At 44.2% G+C, this 17,638-nt stretch overlaps 1 protein-coding gene across 1 annotated transcript; it reads left to right on the forward strand.

Moving 5' to 3' along the window:
* Positions 1–428: 428 nt before the first annotated feature.
* Positions 429–2,968, forward strand: LOC135973813 (uncharacterized). The gene is made up of 2 exons (XM_065558866.1): positions 429–1,404; positions 2,399–2,968. The coding sequence occupies exons 1-2, from the start codon at positions 828–830 to the stop codon at positions 2,872–2,874; spliced, it is 1,053 nt and encodes a 350-aa protein (XP_065414938.1). The 5' UTR covers positions 429–827; the 3' UTR covers positions 2,875–2,968.
* Positions 2,969–17,638: the final 14,670 nt, after the last annotated feature.

Genomic DNA, 17,638 nt, shown 5'->3' on the forward strand with positions numbered 1-17,638 from the left:
TGCATGTGTTTCCTCAGGGGACTGGGCAGCATTAGTATATTAACAATGAGATATAAAGACAAAAATGTTAATTGGCTTTTTTAAAAAACTAGAAGGGAAAATTTTAAAGCAAAAATATTCTTTTCATTCTTCTGGGTATTAATCAATACAGAAATGGAGACAAAGTTATAAGACTTCAGGGATATGTAGAAACTTCTAACTGTCTTGAGACTTGGGTGCCATCCTTCAAAAAGAAATAATACAGTACACTTGTGTACTAACAGTGGAATATGAGGCTAGATGTAATCTTAAGGTCTATAAATTCCTTTTGTATCAAGCTAAAGGGAAATGACTTAGAGGAACTCTTCTGTGTACGAATGGAATATGAAAACAGCATTTTCCTCTCTATAGAATTGAAAGATGCAGGGCAGCAAGCTAGTTTTGTACTCTCAGGCCTGGTCTACACTAGGCGTTTATGTCGAAGTTAGCGCCGTTAAATCGAATTAACCCTGCACCCGTCCACACTGCGATGCTATTTAGTTCGACATAGAGGTCTCTTTAATTCGACTTCTGTACTCCTCCCCGACGAGGGGAGTAGCGCTAAATTCGACATGGCCATGTCGAATTAGGCTAGGTGTGGATGGAAATCGACGCTAATAGCTCCGGGAGCTATCCCACAGTGCACCACTCTGTTGACGCTCTGGACAGCAGTGCGAGCTCGGATGCTCTGACCAGCCACACAGGAAAAGCCCCGGGAAAATTTGAATTTGAATTCCTTTTCCTGTCTGGCCAGTTTGAATCTCATTTCCTGTCTGGACATCGTGGCGAGCACAGCAGCACTGGCAACGATGCAGAGCTCTCCAGCAGTGATGGCCGTGCAGTCTGGGAATAGAAAGAGAGCCCCAGCATGGACTGATCGTGAAGTCTTGGATCTCATCGCTGTGTGGGGCGATGAGTCCGTGCTTTCCGAGCTGCGATCCAAAAGAAGGAATGCAAAGATCTACGAGAAGATCTCTAAAGACATGGCAGAGAGAGGATACAGCCGGGATGCAACGCAGTGCCGCGTGAAAATCAAGGAGCTGAGACAAGGCTACCAGAAGACCAAAGAGGCAAACGGACGCTCCGGATCCCATCCCCAGACATCCCGTTTCTACGAGGCACTGCATTCCATCCTCGGTGCTGCCGCCACCACTACCCCACCAGTGACCGTGGACTCTGAGGATGGGATACTGTCCACGGCCGGTTCCTCAGACATGTTAGGGGACGGGGAAGATGAGGAAGGAGATGAGGAGGGCGAGGCAGTTGGCAGCTCTCACAACGCTGATTTCCCCGACAGCCAGGATCTCTTCATCACCCTTACAGAGATCCCCTACGAAGCGTCCCCAGCCATTACCCCGGACACAGAATCTGGTGAAGGATCAGCCAGTAAGTGTTGTAAACATCTAAACATTTATTTTTAACAAAACAGGAATATTAACAATTAAAAGAATGGGTTGTTCATGATTAGTGTGCCCTAGGCGCTTAACGGTTTAGTAAGGGGCAGTGCAAGTTTTGAAAAGAAATCTAGCAATGTCCGGTTTTCAGTGATTGTCCTGCACAAGCCGCTCTACTGTGTATTCCCTGCTACTGCAGCTACAGTAAAATGCGGTCTATATGTGCGGGGATAGAGCAGTAATCCTCCTGGGACATCTCGATGAAGCTCTCCTGGAGGTAACTTGAAAGCCGTTGCATGAGGTTCTTGGGGAGAGCGGCCTTATTGGGTCCTCCGAAGTACGACACGTTGCCGCGCCACGAGATTATCAGGTACTCGGGGATCATTGCTCTGCACAGCAGGGCGGCATACGGCCCTGGTCTTTGGAGGCTTTCCCGGAGCATTCTCTCTTTGTCGCTCTCGGAGATCCTCATCAGGGTGATGTCGGCCATGGTGACCTGCTTTTAATTAGGTAGGGGAATGTTAGTGTTGGGACTGCTTTCCCGTTCCTTTACAGAACTGTCACCGCTGGTTTGCAGCCACGCGGTGGAGGCGGGAGAGGGGCAGCCGAAAGGGATCATTCCCGGGGACAGCCGCGAGGGGGTGGGACAGGGGCAGAGTTCCCGCTTGCCGGATTGCTGGCAGCAGGGACTGACATTGATTTAAATGTGAAATGAGGCCAGTGGTAATATAAAAGTTTTAAACTGCCACAAGTGTACGGCTTACCATGTCTGCCTGCAACAGAAATTCCGTTGTGCTGCCTCGCTTCTCAAATGTGCTGTTCAAGACCCCAGGCACAGAATGCGAAGGCCGAGAATTCGACCTTGTGCTGAGTGCGCATGTGAAAGGTGCTGTGCATGGTCTTGTTCACAGAGAAAGACTATGTTCTTTGTTCACAACTACATTTATCTTTCAGAGGAATTCACTCCCTTTTTCCCATTTCCACAGCCCCGTCTGCGACTGTCTCACAACCTAGCCTGGAATCACACTCCCAGAGGCTAGCGCGGATTAGGCGTAGGAAGAAGAGGACACGGGAGGACATGTTCTCTGAGCTTATGGCCTCTTCCCAAGCCCAGGCAGCACAGCAGACCCAGTGGCGGGAGAACTTGACCCGAATGCACCAAGCCAACATGGATCGGGAGGAGAGGTGGCGGCAGGAAGACCAGCAGGCGACTCTAACGCTGCTTGGACTACTGAGGGAGCAAACGGACACACTCCGGCGCCTTGTGGATGTTCTGCAGGAACGGAGGCAGGAGGACAGAGCCCCGCTGCAGTCCATCTCTAACCGCCCTCCCCCGCCACCAAGTCCCATACCCACCTCACCCAAAGTGCAAAGAAGGAGAGGCGGCAGAGTCCCTGCTAACTCTCACTCCACCCCTGCAGAGAGCTCTAGTAGCAGAAGGCTCTCATTTCCCAAAATTTGAAAAGTTCTTTCCTTCCCGCCTGACACAAGCCCACGTCCAAGTTTCACCTCCCAATGCCATGTGTAGTTGATAATAAAAAATTCGTTTCTGTTAACTACTGTTTCAATCATGTTCTTTTGGAGGAGGAGGGGAAAGGGGGTTGGAAATTGGACAGGACAGTCTCCTTTGGCAGGGTACATAGTCGGGGGCAGGCACAGCAGCAGGGCACATACACAGTGCAGTGATGCAGTGACTAGTTGCCCCGGTTAGTCTGGGAGGTTGTTTTGATGTAATGTTGGGGGGGGTGGGTTGCTCTGTGACTTTGTGGCGGGGGAGGGCAGTTACAGATCTTAAGCGCCGGTCCTTAGACAGGATCACAGAGCCACACAGCATGGGATCTGTAACCGTCCTCCCCCTGCCACAAAGTCAAATAGACCTCCCATACACACAGTCCCGATCAGGAGGGGTGACAGGCTCCGTTGAAACAAGCATCCCACCGCAGCGGAGCCTGTCAATCCTTGAGTTTAGAAGCTGCATTCGCATCACAACACTAGACCCGCCCCGCACCACAGTCTGCGTCCCAGTTTTAAAAAATTCCCGCTAAAACAGTATTAAAGAAAACGGTGTGCTTTAACAAAGTAGAACTATTTTTATTTCGACACGTGTGTTGGAGGGGGGGTGAAGGGGGTATGTAACTGGATAGGATAGTCAACATTACCTGGGTAAAGAAACGGGGGCAGGTTTAGCTTCTCAGTACACAAACTATAAAATCACAGGTTACCCTGCTCACTCAGGAACTTTGCTTTCAAAGCCTCCCGGATGCACAGCGCTTCCCGCTGGTCTCTTCTAATCGCCCGGCTGTCTGGCTGTGAGTAATCACCAGCCAGGCTATTTTCGTCAACCTCCCACCCCGCCATAAAGGTCTCCCCCTTGCTCTCACAGAGATTGTGGAGCACACAGCAAGCTGCTATAACAATGGGGATATTGGTTTCGCTGAGATCACAGCGAGTCAGTAAGCTTCTCCATCTCCCCTTGAGACGGCCAAAAGCACACTCCACCACCATTCTGCACTTGCTCAGCCGGTAGTTGAAGAGTTCTTTTTCAGTGTCCAGGGCGCCAGTATAGGGCTTCATGAGCCAGGGCATTAGCGGGTAGGCTGGGTCCCCGAGGATGACTATAGGCATCTCCACATCCCCAACAGTTATTTTGTGGTCCGGGAAGTAAATACCTTGTTGCAGCCGTCTAAACAGACCAGAGTTCCTGAAAACACGAGCGTCATGAACCTTGCCCGGCCATCCCACGTAGATGTTGGTAAAACGTCCCCTGTGGTCCACCAGTGCTTGCAGCACCATGGAAAAGTATCCCTTTCGGTTAATGTACTGGGTGGCCTGGTGGTCCGGTGCCAGGATAGGGATGTGAGTTCCATCTATGGCCCCACCGCAGTTTGGGAATCCCATCGCTGCGAAGCCATCTATGATCGCCTCCACGTTTCCCAGGGTCACTACCTTTGGCAGCAGTACATCAACGATTGCCTTCGCTACTTGCATCACAACAACCCCCACGGTAGATTTGCCCACCCCAAACTGGTTCGCGACTGACCGGTAGCTGTCTGGCGTTGCAAGCTTCCACAGGGCTATGGCCACTCGCTTCTGTACACTCAGTGCAGCTCGCAACCGGGTGTCACTGCGCTTCAGGGCAGGGGACAGCAACTCACAAAGTTCCAGGAAAGTTCCCTTCCGCATGCGAAAGTTTCGCAGCCACTGGGATTCATCCCAGACCTGCAGCACTATGCGGTCCCACCACTCAGTGCTTGTCTCCCGTGCCCAGAATCGCCGTTCCACGGCATCAACATGACCCATTGCCACTGTGATGTCCTCGGCGCTGGGTCGCCTGCTTTCTGACAGGTCTGTGCTACTCTCAGACTTCAGGACATCACCGCGGTGCCGTAGCCTCCTTGCCTGACTTTTCTGCATCTGCCTCAGGGAAACCTTTATGATAAGCTGCGAGACGTTGAGAGCGGCCACAACTGCAGCGATGGTCGCAGCGGGCTCCATGCTCGGAGTACAGTGGCGTCCGCGCTGTCAATGACTGGAAAAGCGCGCGAACTGTTTTCCCGCCGGCGCTTTCAGGGAGGGAGGGCGGGAGTGATGGACGGATGACGACAGTTTCCCAAAAGCACCCTCGACTCATTTTGTTACCCAGAAGGCATTGCCGGCTACACCCAGAATTCCAATGGGCAGAGGGGACTGCGGGAACTGTGGGATAGCTGACCACAGTGCACCGCTTCGAATGTCGACGCTATCACCGTTAGTGTGGACGCACAAAGTCGAATTACTGTCCTTAGTGTGGACACACACGTTCGACTTTGCAATATCGATTACAAAAATTCGATGCAAGTAAAATCGAACTACTCTCGTAGTGTAGACAAGGCCTCAGAGATCTCTCTTTATGCTGAGCCTGAGATTTCCCCTCCCCCCGTCTTTTTGTTTTTGTAGAAATTAAGTTTTTGTGGGTAAGTGAAATAATAAACAAAGGTTCAATGAGTGCAGTGCAGATAGGGAATACACTATTATTTTCTTAGGCCAAATAAGTGCAAATCTTCAAGAAACACAAAGAGTTTAACTTGAACAGAAGCTCCATATTGGGAAATCATTTTCTGCATTTGAACTCTTCCCTCAACCCTCATCTCAGCCTGGATGTCTAAACAACAGAACGAGATGAGACTTGCTTCCAGTTTCTGATCTAAGATCTATATGTAGCTCTATATGATTGCCATCCTCAGTTTGTTTAATTTTAATGTTTAATTTGGACAGCTTTTCCCAGGTTGAATAGCGGTAGGATGAGACAACTGATTAACCTTCATGTTCTGTGAATGGCTTTGGAAACATCACACTCTTAAATGTGTGAGACCTCGACATTTTAACAGAAAAAATTGCAGAAATAACTTCTTTGTCTTTGACCAATTCTCTTTATCTAGGGAGAAGGGCCTGTAATTATTTCTCATTTTAATCCCTTCCAGTATCATTCATATGTTTTTCTTCTAGTTCAAAGGCTACAATTTGGCTTTCTGACTCTGGCTGTTAACTTCAGTAATTTATTAGAGGGTATAAATTACTGGAGGGCATAAACCTGATGGAGGTTCCTGGACCTGGCACAAAATGGCTACAGTGTCAGTTATGGGAAGTAGGGCTATTGGGGGATGGCACAATGACATGAATGGGCAGTACTGTCCAAAAATGGTTGTGGCCAGGGTAGCCTAGAGAATCTTGCAGCAGAGCCTCTGTGGAGGTTCAGCAGGAGTAAGAGGAGAGTCACCCTACCAGAAATTTCACAGAGAGGGAGGATCAGTATAGTTCCTTGGGAGTAAATCACCTCTGGGGTACAAGGCTATTTGCTTGTGTGAGGAGGTTTAATTTACACCTTCTTGCATTGGGTTTTCCAAATGCACCCAACTGATTATAAGCACTTGCAACTGGTGTTCAGAGCCATTACAGGTATACACTCTGGCTATCCTTGCGACCTTCTTGAGTACTATCCTGGTGGAAAGGGTAGATGCCACCAGCTGTTAGGGATTCTGCTGTCATGCCTTAGATCAATGGTAGCTCTCATCTTCACTGGGATGGGATATATGGTGTGGAACTTGAAATCCCTCAGTTCATTTCTTCCCACTTATAAAAAAAAACCACCTATGAACTATTGTTTTCCCCAAAATGATGTTATTTCTTGGCCACCATTTTTACTTCCCTATCCTCCTATTTCCCCTTGTCTTGTTTAGCTGCTTGAATTTTAATTTTTTTCCATTTGTTTCTGTTGTATTTTTAGAGCAAGATTTTCAAAAGCACTCCGTTAAAGTAGCTCCCATTTAAATTAAGTTAAACCTCCACTGACTTCAAGGGGAACAGAGTTAGGCCAATGCTGAGTGCTTTTGAAAATCTGTTAGATTGCACAGTGCTGTGAGTGGCTTGGTGGGAGGCTGGTTAATTCTTTTATTTTTATTATTGGAAAAACATCCTAATGTAATCCATTGCAAAGAAGACAAAACAGATTGGATGCTTTGAAACATTTAATAAACTGTCAAGTCTTTATCAATTTTTAATGATAAAAGGGCCTCTAAAGGAAAGCAGCTTTTTTTTTTTTTGTACACTAACAGTCTGTTTAGTTAGGTTAAACTCTCTCAGGGCCATTTTGTAACGTCAAGCATGCCTGATACAAGCAAAAAAAGGACAGATTTAGTATAATCTATTGGGGTTCTTTTAGAAATGATACATTTCTGTGCCTTTCATGACAATGTTCACCCATTGTACAAGCTGTACATATAGGAGTCACTTCATCTACTGCTAGTACAGCCACCAGTGCACGGCAAATAGCAACTCCAGAAAAATATTGAAGAAACTATGCTGGCAGGTCTTAATGACAGCCATCAATCATAGACCAGGTATAGAAGTCAGTGGTGTACTAAACAACTTTCATTCAGGCTATACGAATGAGTAATTAAAAGCTCCTTTGTTAGGGTTACCATACGTCCGTTTTTTCACGGACATGTCCGGCTTTTCGGCAATCAAACCCCTGTCCGGGGGGAATTGCCAAAAAGCCGAACATGTCTGGGAAAATGCCGGCTGGGCACTTCCCTTCCCACGGCTGCTCTGCTCCTCCCCTGACTCTTCGGCTCTGTTTAAGAGCTGAGCGCTACGGGCTTTGGGCAGCCCCCATGCCTCCGGACCCTGCGCCGCCGGAGCCCGGGAGGGGAAGTGCCCAGCCGGGGGCGCAGGGTCCGGAGGCATAGGGGCTGCCCGAAGCCCAAGCGCTACCGGCTTCACGGTTTGCCGGGCAGCCTCCAGACCCTGCGCCCCCAGCTGGGCGCTTCCCCTCCCGGGCTCCAGCTGCGCTGGGGAAGCGCCGGCCGGGGGCGCAGGGTCTGGGGGCTGCCCGGCAAACCGTGAAGCCGGTAGCGCTCGGGCAGCCCTTTTCGCGTGGCTGGGAGTGGGAGGGAGGAGGGGGTGGAGTTAGGATGGGGAAGGGGCGGAGTTGGGGTGGGGCTGGGGTGGGACATGGGCGGGGCCAGGGCCCCGTGGAGGGTCCTCTTTTTTTATTTGTTTAATATGGTAACCCTACCTTTGTTTAGCTGTGACAATAGAAGCCACTGGCAAAGGCATGGACCAACATGGCCAGGCTGAATAGAAGCTAAGCCATATAGCCCAACGGTGTTCTCTGGACATTAATTGCAAATTCAGGGACTGGGACATTGATTTGGTTGCAGCTGCGTGTGTTTGTGTATGTGAAAGGAACCAGAAAGCAGGGAGTAAGTGAGCAGAGGGCAGACAGCAAGAGAAGAAGTGTGACTGTGACCCCAGCAGGAAGCAAAAAAAAGAGCTGCTTTTGAGTAGAGTACTCACTGGGAAGAAAGGGTTGGATTTCTGAACAGGAAACCGTCTCCTGTTGACTGTTTCTACTATATTCAGGGAAACAGGACTTTGTGTGCATTCTTTATCAATAAACACCAAAAAATACCTGACTTTTCTGATCAATTTTTGGTCTTTATGGAAACAATCAGACAAGGCCTTGAATATTGGCTTAACACTTGGCTTAAATTGGGCAACAATAACATCCAGTTGCAACTACCCTGCATAGGGAGAATTTGGGTAGAAAATCAAAGGGATTAAAATATAGACAATTCAGGTCAGTCTCAATAATTTCTTGGAATATTTTATTGTTAGGCAGTCATAGTAATGTTGCATAATAAGCTGGGAGATAGCCCAATATCAGGGGCCTATTTTAAAGAAAATGATTGAATGATCCTAATATTGATTCTGCTTTCTGATGCAATACTTGCTGGTCTCTTGCATTCTAGCTTAAATGAGTCAGATTTCCCAGAAACACTATCAAGGATACCAAGACATTGTTCAATAAATGGTATCTGAAACATTCTCTCAGTAGCACTTGTAGGCCTGAATGAGCTCCCTGGGATTTATCTTGAAGCGTAAGAGGCAGTATTGAAACTTATATTCTTACTTGCATTTATAATCAAATGGCTTTTACATTCAATAACTTTTAACTGTATCTGAAAAGTTAGGTATGTACCAAATTATGACATCTCTTTGGTTTTCCTTCCGAGGGGCATAACATTATATATCTGTGAGCTGTTCTATTTTTAATATTGTTTTAAATTAAATTTGCAGTACATTCAGGAGTTAGTTCTAAAAGGAGACTATTTGTTTATATCCTTCAGATCCTCAAGGAAACCTTTTATTGTGCAGCGGTGGTAGCCATTCCATAGAGTTGGCTTCGTATTGTAGTCCTAAGTTCCAAACCTTCCTTCCTAACATCCAAAATAAACCTTTGAAATTTCACATGCCATTTCTCATCCCAGAGAGGAAATTTACTGGGAAATGTAGAAAATAATATCAGAAAAGGATTTTTGAAGTTACAATGCTTAAAAAAGTCTGACTCTTAAACATTTTCCTGGGTTCATATCTTCAAAAAGACTTGGCCTGCAAATATCAAAATAATTTGATTTTGTTCTTGCTGAGAAAGCTCTTTTACTATTGTTTGGGTGGGGTAGTGAGGAATTACCAAAAAAAAAAAATCTTGTGGTGGGGTTATGCATATGCAACATGAAGGCAGGCAGGAAGGAGATTAATTAGGGTCTCAGCACTGCAGAGAAATATCAAGAAGGCTGTGGAGAGCTGGAGAAGGGGCCCTGAGAGGAAGAGGGAGTCAAATTCACCAAGTCCAGATACAGGGATAGGAAACAAGGATGAGCTGTGAAAATAACCACCTTGCTTATCCAGTGATCAAGTTGAGCACTTTCATTTTCTGCTCATGATGAAGCTATTTCCCTTTCTTATTTTTTGGATAAGGATGAAGGAAATCCTAGTCCTGATTTCCTGTATTCTGGCCAGAATAGAGAAATGCTCTGCATGGAAGGGCATGTGTACCTTAAAGTGGCATGATGCATTACATTGTTTTTCCTGTTTCTCTTCCTCACCTTCTTGGATTCCCCCTCCCAGGGCCGGCGCAACTCATTAGGCGACCTAGGTGGTCGCCTAGCGCGCTAACATTTGGGGGGCGGCAACCGGATCTTCGGCCGCCCCGCCGCCCCGGTCATCGTCGGCATTTTGGGGGCAGGACCTTCCGCCGCTTCTGTCGGGGGCGGGATTTCGGGGGCGGGAACTTCTGCCGCCGAGGGCGGCAAAAAAGCTGACGGCGCTCCTGCCCCCACCTCACCATGGTCTTGTCATTCCACATCCCCAACATCTAATCCACAACCTTGGTGACCTTCAATCTTTGGTAGAGGGTGGGGGAAGGGAAACCTCATTCTTCCTGTGCAACACTTCCTTTCTAGCCCTAATGCTATATTTCATCAACACATTGACAATAATGGTGCTCAAATTCTACTTCCACTGGACTACAGATTCATTCACTGTCTCCCGTATCCAGTGAGTGTTCCATTTCTTGTTTGAATTTAAGTAAACAATTACCTACCTTCCACACATACTGTGGTTTTCTTCCCTGCTGATGATTGCTCATTATGCAGATAACTTTGCGTCCCACATTAAATTATCACTGTCCCTCCAGGTGCCTTTGCATTCCCTTTCTTAGTTGTTAGTCAACAAGCCATTCACTTGTAGCCAAAGTCTTAAACTTGCCGCATGTTCAGTCATGCCATAGTTCTGCCTAACTCAAATCCCTATCAAATATGCATGGGAGGACAGGGTCCCTCCTTTGCTGGTTTGCTTCTGAGTCTGCTGTGACTCTGCACCAGCCTGTGCTTCAATCTGATTTTTTTGCTCAAATCCTGACTCAGAGTATCACTTCTTTCATTCAGAGACATGTGTGTAATTTTCCTTCCTAAGTAGGAGGTTTTGTTTGAATTTATTAATTTGTTTGGTACGAAAGTCTGTTTCCAGTAATGATAGTAATCAGTCTGTGCTGGAGCTAAAACTTAAATTTTCTTTTCAATATATTGGTCAAACAAAAGTTAACACCACATGTTCCTTTTCTGTTAAACATTTTAGCTGATGCCAATTTTATGTATCTAATAGATACACCAATGATGAATTCAGCCCATCATAATCATAACAAGGGTTAATGTAAGTCAACACACATGCTGTACTGCTACTTGCAATACTAATGTTGTGTAGATGGTAATAATTTATTTTCAAAAGTCATTTTAAGTGCTAGATATTGTTTTGTGTTTGTGTGCCTGTGTGTGTAGGTGGGGCCTATGCCTGTAGCCTAGAGTACAAGCAAAAGGGTAGGAAAAAAGAAAAGAGAATCAAATGTCATATCCTGTCCCTTTAAGGAATAACCCTTTGCTTGGAACATTTCTCCATAGTACCAGTGTACAGGGAAATCAAGACAGAGACTTTCTTCAGAGTGGCCCAGCAAGAGAGCAAAATGCCAAACCAAGAACAGCTTGATTCAGTGAATGGGGATGGGAAAGGAGGGAGGAAAGGAAATAAACAGTCCTTAATATAAAGGCCTAGATGCTCAGCATAGGGTGGGGGCTGCAAGACAGCTGATTATATCTCCTTAGTCCTCTGGCCACTTCTACACTTGCTGGCTGTGGCTCTGAAGGTGTTGTCTGCCAGATACGGAGAGTCAAAGCACAACATACTTTGGGAGCTCAGGGGAAATAGTGTGGGTGTTGGCTGATTCAGCTCTATACCTGCTGGAGACTTCTCCACCCTGGGAGAATCCTCAATAGATTCAGGTTCAGGGAGGCTGTTGTTCGTTTGGCTCTGTGGGAGCAGAGCACGGCTCAGAATGGAGCCGGGGTATACAAGGCAGTCAGTTTCCCAAGATTTCTTTGCTGTCTAGCCTAGGCTTGGTCAGTGAAACTGCTGGACCCTGTTTCCTCAATCAGCTGGGGGCGGGGGTGGGGAGGACTTTTACCTTTCTTCAGGATATCTTCCTCCAGCCTATTATACCTTGCCCTTTATATCCCTGCCTTAATGAGCCCAGGTGGGGATCATTCTTTTCCAGCATGTGGGTAGGGCAGCTTTTTTGAGGTGGAGTTGGCAGTATGCCTGGTTCTCTTTGTAGGCAGGGCAAGGATTAACTCTCTGACTTGGGCCATGGCTACGCTAGAAAGTTTGGCCAACAGAACTATTTTTGGCTTACAGATGCTGCCATTGTTAAAATGGTACAGCTCGTGCACACTTGACTGCCTGTGCTGGTTTTGCTCATCATCACTGTGAGAGCTGGCGCTGGCAGAAGACACAGAGGGTAGGCATTGTAGTGTCCTCTATGACAGTGGTCTCTAAAGTGGGGTGCGCAAGAGGATCCTTGGGGGTGTGCGGCAGGAGGAGTGCTTTTATTTTATTTTTTTTGTTTCGTGATGGGAGTCCAAGCAGTTTTTTTTGTTTTTTTTTGCTTTGGCAAAGATGGTAGAGCCGGCGTGGCAGGGGGTGCGTGCTCAAAATTTTTTTACTGATAGGGATATGGAGATGAGATTCAGGACTTCTTCCCTGGTCTAGGCAGCTTTATCTTTATGAGGAGCTATAGTTGTCTGCTCACAAAAGTGGGCTAAATGTGCTTATAAAGGTGACCTCTTTATAAAGGAAGCATTTACAAAACACAATAGGAATTTTAAAGGGGATGTGCTTCTGGCCACTATGACCCTTATGTAGCAGCGTTCAGAATTGTGATCAGAGCACCCCAGAGACAGGCATTATGGGGCTGCTGTTGGAGGACTATTTTCACCAGTACAGGTAATGCAGCATCCACGCTGGCATGTAGCTGATGGAAAAATGTCTGCTGAAGACTTGTGGTGTTTGTTATTTGTGCAACAGAAAAGCTGGGTCCTCTCAGCTGGAATCAAATTTGTGTGTGAACGCATGCAAACCTTTGGTGACAAAAGACAACTTTTTTCAACCAACCTTTGTAGTATGACCAGGCCTCGGTCTACAATATGTGCACCCTTTCACACTGACACAAGTAAGTCTTTGTTGGTGCTGATAGCAATGTGATAATTTAAGAAAAAACAGGCATCTCACTTACCTAGATTTATGTAGTTGTGGAACAACCTTTATAGGGAAAACAATCTCCCAGATCATGTATAATGGAAAATATCTAAAGATCTAAATGTTACTCCATTACCCTGTTTTGAATTTTGGTTATTTTTGTAAACAACAATTGAAATTACAAAGGGACCACGATCTGGTAATTAGATCACATGCTTGCAGATTGTTAGCTGATCGCTGAAGGGGTCAAAAATTAACAACCCATGAATATTTTCTCTCTCTCTGTCTATGTTTGAGACGAGAATCAGACTTCTCACAAATGTATGAAAACAGGCAAAGCTAGACAGTTTGCTTAAAAAAAAAAAAATCCCATTTAACACAGAATTAGATTCAAGTTAACATGATTTTCAGCATTGGAGTTGTGTTACCAGGACCCTCATTCTGAAAGCAAGAGAACATTTGACAAAAAGCCAAATGGCTAAATGGACTTGTTCCTCTATGGGTCAAAAGGAGAGCTATGAAATAGTAATGCCAATGCCATACATAAGCAAGTGCAACAAAAGGTATATATACAAATTTTAATGGAGTCTATTATTATGTTATGCCCACATGGGATTACAAAGCAGGTTCCCAGAGTTGGCAAATAAGGCCACCTTTTAAAATAAAAAAGCAAGCATGAAATATTGTTTATAAACAGGGGCATTAAAAAGCATATTAAATATGAGCCTGCAGTAAATCAAAGTGTTAGCTTTGTATGTAAACTTTTGCATTATGACAGTATAGTAGACAACGAGGCACTCAAAGAATGAAAAGCAGGTGGCTAATGTTTGAAATGGAATATTATTTCTGAAATAGTCTTTGAGGTTACAGCTTTCTTGAAACTTAAAAGCTTTTAATATATTTTTTGGGATAGGAAAAAAAAACACATGCCAATTTGTCAAAGTAACATTACTTTGATGTCATCTCACAATGGTAACTACGTGCATAACATGTCTACTAAATGTATTCAGCTAACCTAAATCTTACAAATTTTAAATGAGTTACAATGAAAAAATCTGTAAAATACTCTGGGTTGGTTGGGATTGACTGCAATCAGCTGTAGTTCATTAATAGCAGATTACTGGGAGGAAGCAAGAAATGAAACAACAATATTTGTGGTTATTAAATACTTTCATGAGGTACAGAAAATAAAAAGAACTATTTTACTGTTTTTGATGTAGAAGAAATAAACATGTGAGCTGTACAGTATTGTTAGTGAATTACCATTCATACAGGTAATAGCACTTTGTTACTCATGTCTTGGCAACATTAAGGACTGTTGCTGCCACTGATAAATTTGGAGGCCTTGTCCTTGCTTTCCCATACACGACACGAGCATCAGTCTAAAATAGCTTGGACAATGAATTAAATTGCTGATATTCTCATACATATTTGCAGGTATTCCAAGATCTCCAGCAATCAACATTTAAGAGGTTTAAAATTTAGTTTCTGACCAAACAAAATAAGAAAATAGCACAAATGTCTGTTACAACTGTCGTGGTTCTGTGAGTTCTGGTGCTACTTTCTGTAGGCTATTTGGGAAGCCTACAGAAAGTGATACCCAAAAGCACCTTGAAAGAAAAAATCTGAAAAAAATGGCTGTTCTTGCCTTTTAGTTTAATTTTCCCATATTTTATGAATTTCAAAGTGCTTCAAGCAGAACTGCATTTTTGTTCTGCCATTATATCATGATGTTGCTTCCCTGATATTTTAAGTCAAAATGATACAGGCAAGCTGATGTGATATAAGTGGTTTTTCATAGTAAGTACAACTAGCTAAATGTACTTAGAGCTCCCTTCTCCTCCTCCTGCCTTCTTGTGTCATTTTTTAATTTAACAGTTATATGGTACAAGTTGCAGATTTTGTGTTTATTTAGGAATTTGGATAGAATTATAGAAATATAGGGCTGGAAAGGACCTCAAGAAATCCACAAGACCAGTCCCATGGGCTGAGGCAAGACCAAGTAAACTAGATCATCACTTACACGTATTTGTCCAGTGTGTTCTTAAAAACTCCAATGATGGGGATTCCACAACCTCCTTGGACGCAAATTCCAATGCTTAATTAATGGAATACTTAAAAAGTTTTTCCTAATATTTAACCTAAATCTCCCTTGCTGCAGATTAAACCCATCACTACTTGTACTACCTTCAGTAGACATGGAGAACAATTGATCACAGTCCAATTTATAACAACCCTTAACATATTTGAAGATTTATCAGGTCCCCACTCAGTTTTCTTTGCTCAAGACTAAACATGTCAATTTAAGAACTTAAGAACATAAGACTGGCCATACTGGCTCAGACCAAAGGTCCATCCAGCCCAGTATCTTGTCTGCCGACAGTGGCCAATGCCAGGTGCCCCAGAGGGAGTGAACCTAACAGGTAATGATCAAGTGATCTCTCTCCTGCTATCCATCTCCACCCTATGACAAACAGAGGCTAGGGATACCATTCCTTACTCATCCTGGCTAATAGCCATTAATGGACTTAACCTCCATGAATTTATCTAGTTATCTTTTAAACCCTGTTATAGTCCTAGTCTTCACAACCTCCTCAGGCAAGGAGTTCCACAGGTTGACTGTGTGCTGTGGGAAGAAAAACTTCCTTTTATTTGTTTTAAACCTGCTGCCCATTAATTTCATTTGGTGGCCCCTAGTTCTTATATTATGGGAACAAGTAAATAACTTTTCCTTATTCACTTTCTCCACACCACTCATGATTTTATATACCTCTATCATATCCCCCCTTAGTCTCCTCTTTTCCAAGCTGAAAAGTCCGAGCTTCTTTAATCTCTCCTCATATGGGACCCGTTCCAAACCCGTAATCATTTTAGTTGCCCTTCTCTGAACCTTTTCTAATGCCAGTATATCTTTTTTTGAGATGAGGAGACCACATCTGTATGCAGTATTCAAGATGTGGGCGTACCATGGATTTATATAAGGGCAATAAGTTATTCTCTGTCTTATTCTCTATCCCTTTTTTAATGATTCCTAGCATCCTGTTTACTTTTTTGACTGCCGCTGCACACTGTGTGGACGTCTTCAGAGAACTATCTACGATGACTCCAAGATCTCTTTCCTGATTAGTTGTAGCTAAATTAGCCCCCATCATATTGTATGTATAGTTGGGGTTATTTTTTCCAATGTGCATTACTTTACATTTATTCACATTAAATTTCATTTGCCATTTTGTTGCCCAATCACTTAGTTTTGTGAGATCTTTTTGAAGTTCTTCACTGTCTGCTTTGGTCTTAACTATCTTGAGCAGTTTAATATTGTCTGCAAACTTTGCCATCTCACTGTTTACCCCTTTCTCCAGATCATTTATGAATAAGTTGAATAGGATTGGTCCCAGGACTGACTCTTGGGGAACACCACTAGTTACTCCTCTCCATTCTGAAAATTTACCATTTATTCCTACCCTTTGTTCCCTGCCTTTTACCCAGTTCTCAGACCATGAAAGGATCTTCCCTCTTATCCCATGACAACTTAATTTACATAAGAGCCTTTGGTGAGGGACCTTGTTAAAGGTTTTCTGGAAATCTAAGTACACTATGTATAATTTTTTTCATCTTTCTTCATAGGTCAGGTTTTCTATACTTTTTATCGTTTTGGTTGCTCTCCTCTGGACTCCCCTCAATTTGTCCACATCTTTCTTAAACATGGTATCCACATGTTTAAGATGTGCCTCCTGAAAATACACTGCAACATACCAGCTGAGGCCTCAACAGTGCTGACTAGAGTAGGACAATTACCTTCTATGTCTGACATACGGCACTCCTGTTAATACACCCCAAAATAATAGTAGCCTTTTTTGCAACTGTGTCACATTGTTTACTCATATTTAATTTGTGACCCACTGTAACACCCAGATCCTATTCAGCAGTGCTATTGCCTAGCCAGTTATGTCCCATTTTGTAGTTATGCATTTAGTTTTTCCTTTCTAAGTTAAGTATTTGAAGTACTTTAATGACACTCAGGAAGCTGCAAGACTCCCATTGACCTGACTGAGCTTTGCATCATGCCCATCTAGGGAAGAATCTTGAGAGGAAAAAATAGCAATGACTGAACTACTCCTATTCAATATTAATCGGCATTTTACCTTCCCCATGGGTCCCCCTACCCTCCAAACTGATAAAACCTGCTTTTGATTAAGAAATTTGAACAAAATTAAAATCCCTGTGATATTAACTATAAGATCTAGTAAGTGCCATAAATGTAGTCAACTTTGGAGCTTTGGATGACCAAAACTACTACAATGAACACAAAGGCAGGGATTAGATATGAGCCAAATTCATCCCTCGTGTAACTGTAATGAAGTCAGTGGAGTTACCCCAAACATGATTGGGCCCTAAGAATTAAAGACTATTTTATTTATTCATTTAGTGTAGGTAACAGTTGGGATTCAAAACTCCCAAATGGACTATCAAGAGGTGTTACTGTCCCATAGACTGTTAAACAGACTTTGGTTTAAGCCTCTTATTTAAAATATATATTTTATTTTTCCTCAAAATCTTGGCCATATATTTTCCCCAAAATATATTACTTCGTAAATTCCATTAGGGAACAGACATTACATGCAAGCTCCTTTTTTTATCATTTGTTCCAGAAATCAATTGGGAGTAAATCAGCAGTGGTTCTCTAAGTGCCATATCCGCCCTTCACATTGTGTATGGAAGGGAGCCTATTGCGTGAAGGGGAGAGTCCCAGCTAGCTAGACTGCTTCCTCTAGCTCTGCAGGGATCTACTGGGTTTGGGCTTGGTAAATCTGAAGGGAACA

Source organism: Chrysemys picta, chromosome 10 (genome assembly GCF_011386835.1).
Source record: "Chrysemys picta bellii isolate R12L10 chromosome 10, ASM1138683v2, whole genome shotgun sequence".
NCBI classification, from domain to species: domain Eukaryota; kingdom Metazoa; phylum Chordata; order Testudines; family Emydidae; genus Chrysemys; species Chrysemys picta.

What these genes read in the sequence shown, in the direction of transcription:
- LOC135973813 (XM_065558866.1), top strand. Translation starts at nt 828, where the DNA reads ATGCAGAGCTCTCCAGCAGTGATGGCCGTGCAGTCTGGGAATAGAAAG. An exon ending in ATCTGGTGAAGGATCAGCCA is followed by an intron (nt 1,405 to 2,398) that starts GTAAGTGTTGTA and finishes CCATTTCCACAG; the next exon opens with CCCCGTCTGCGACTGTCTCA.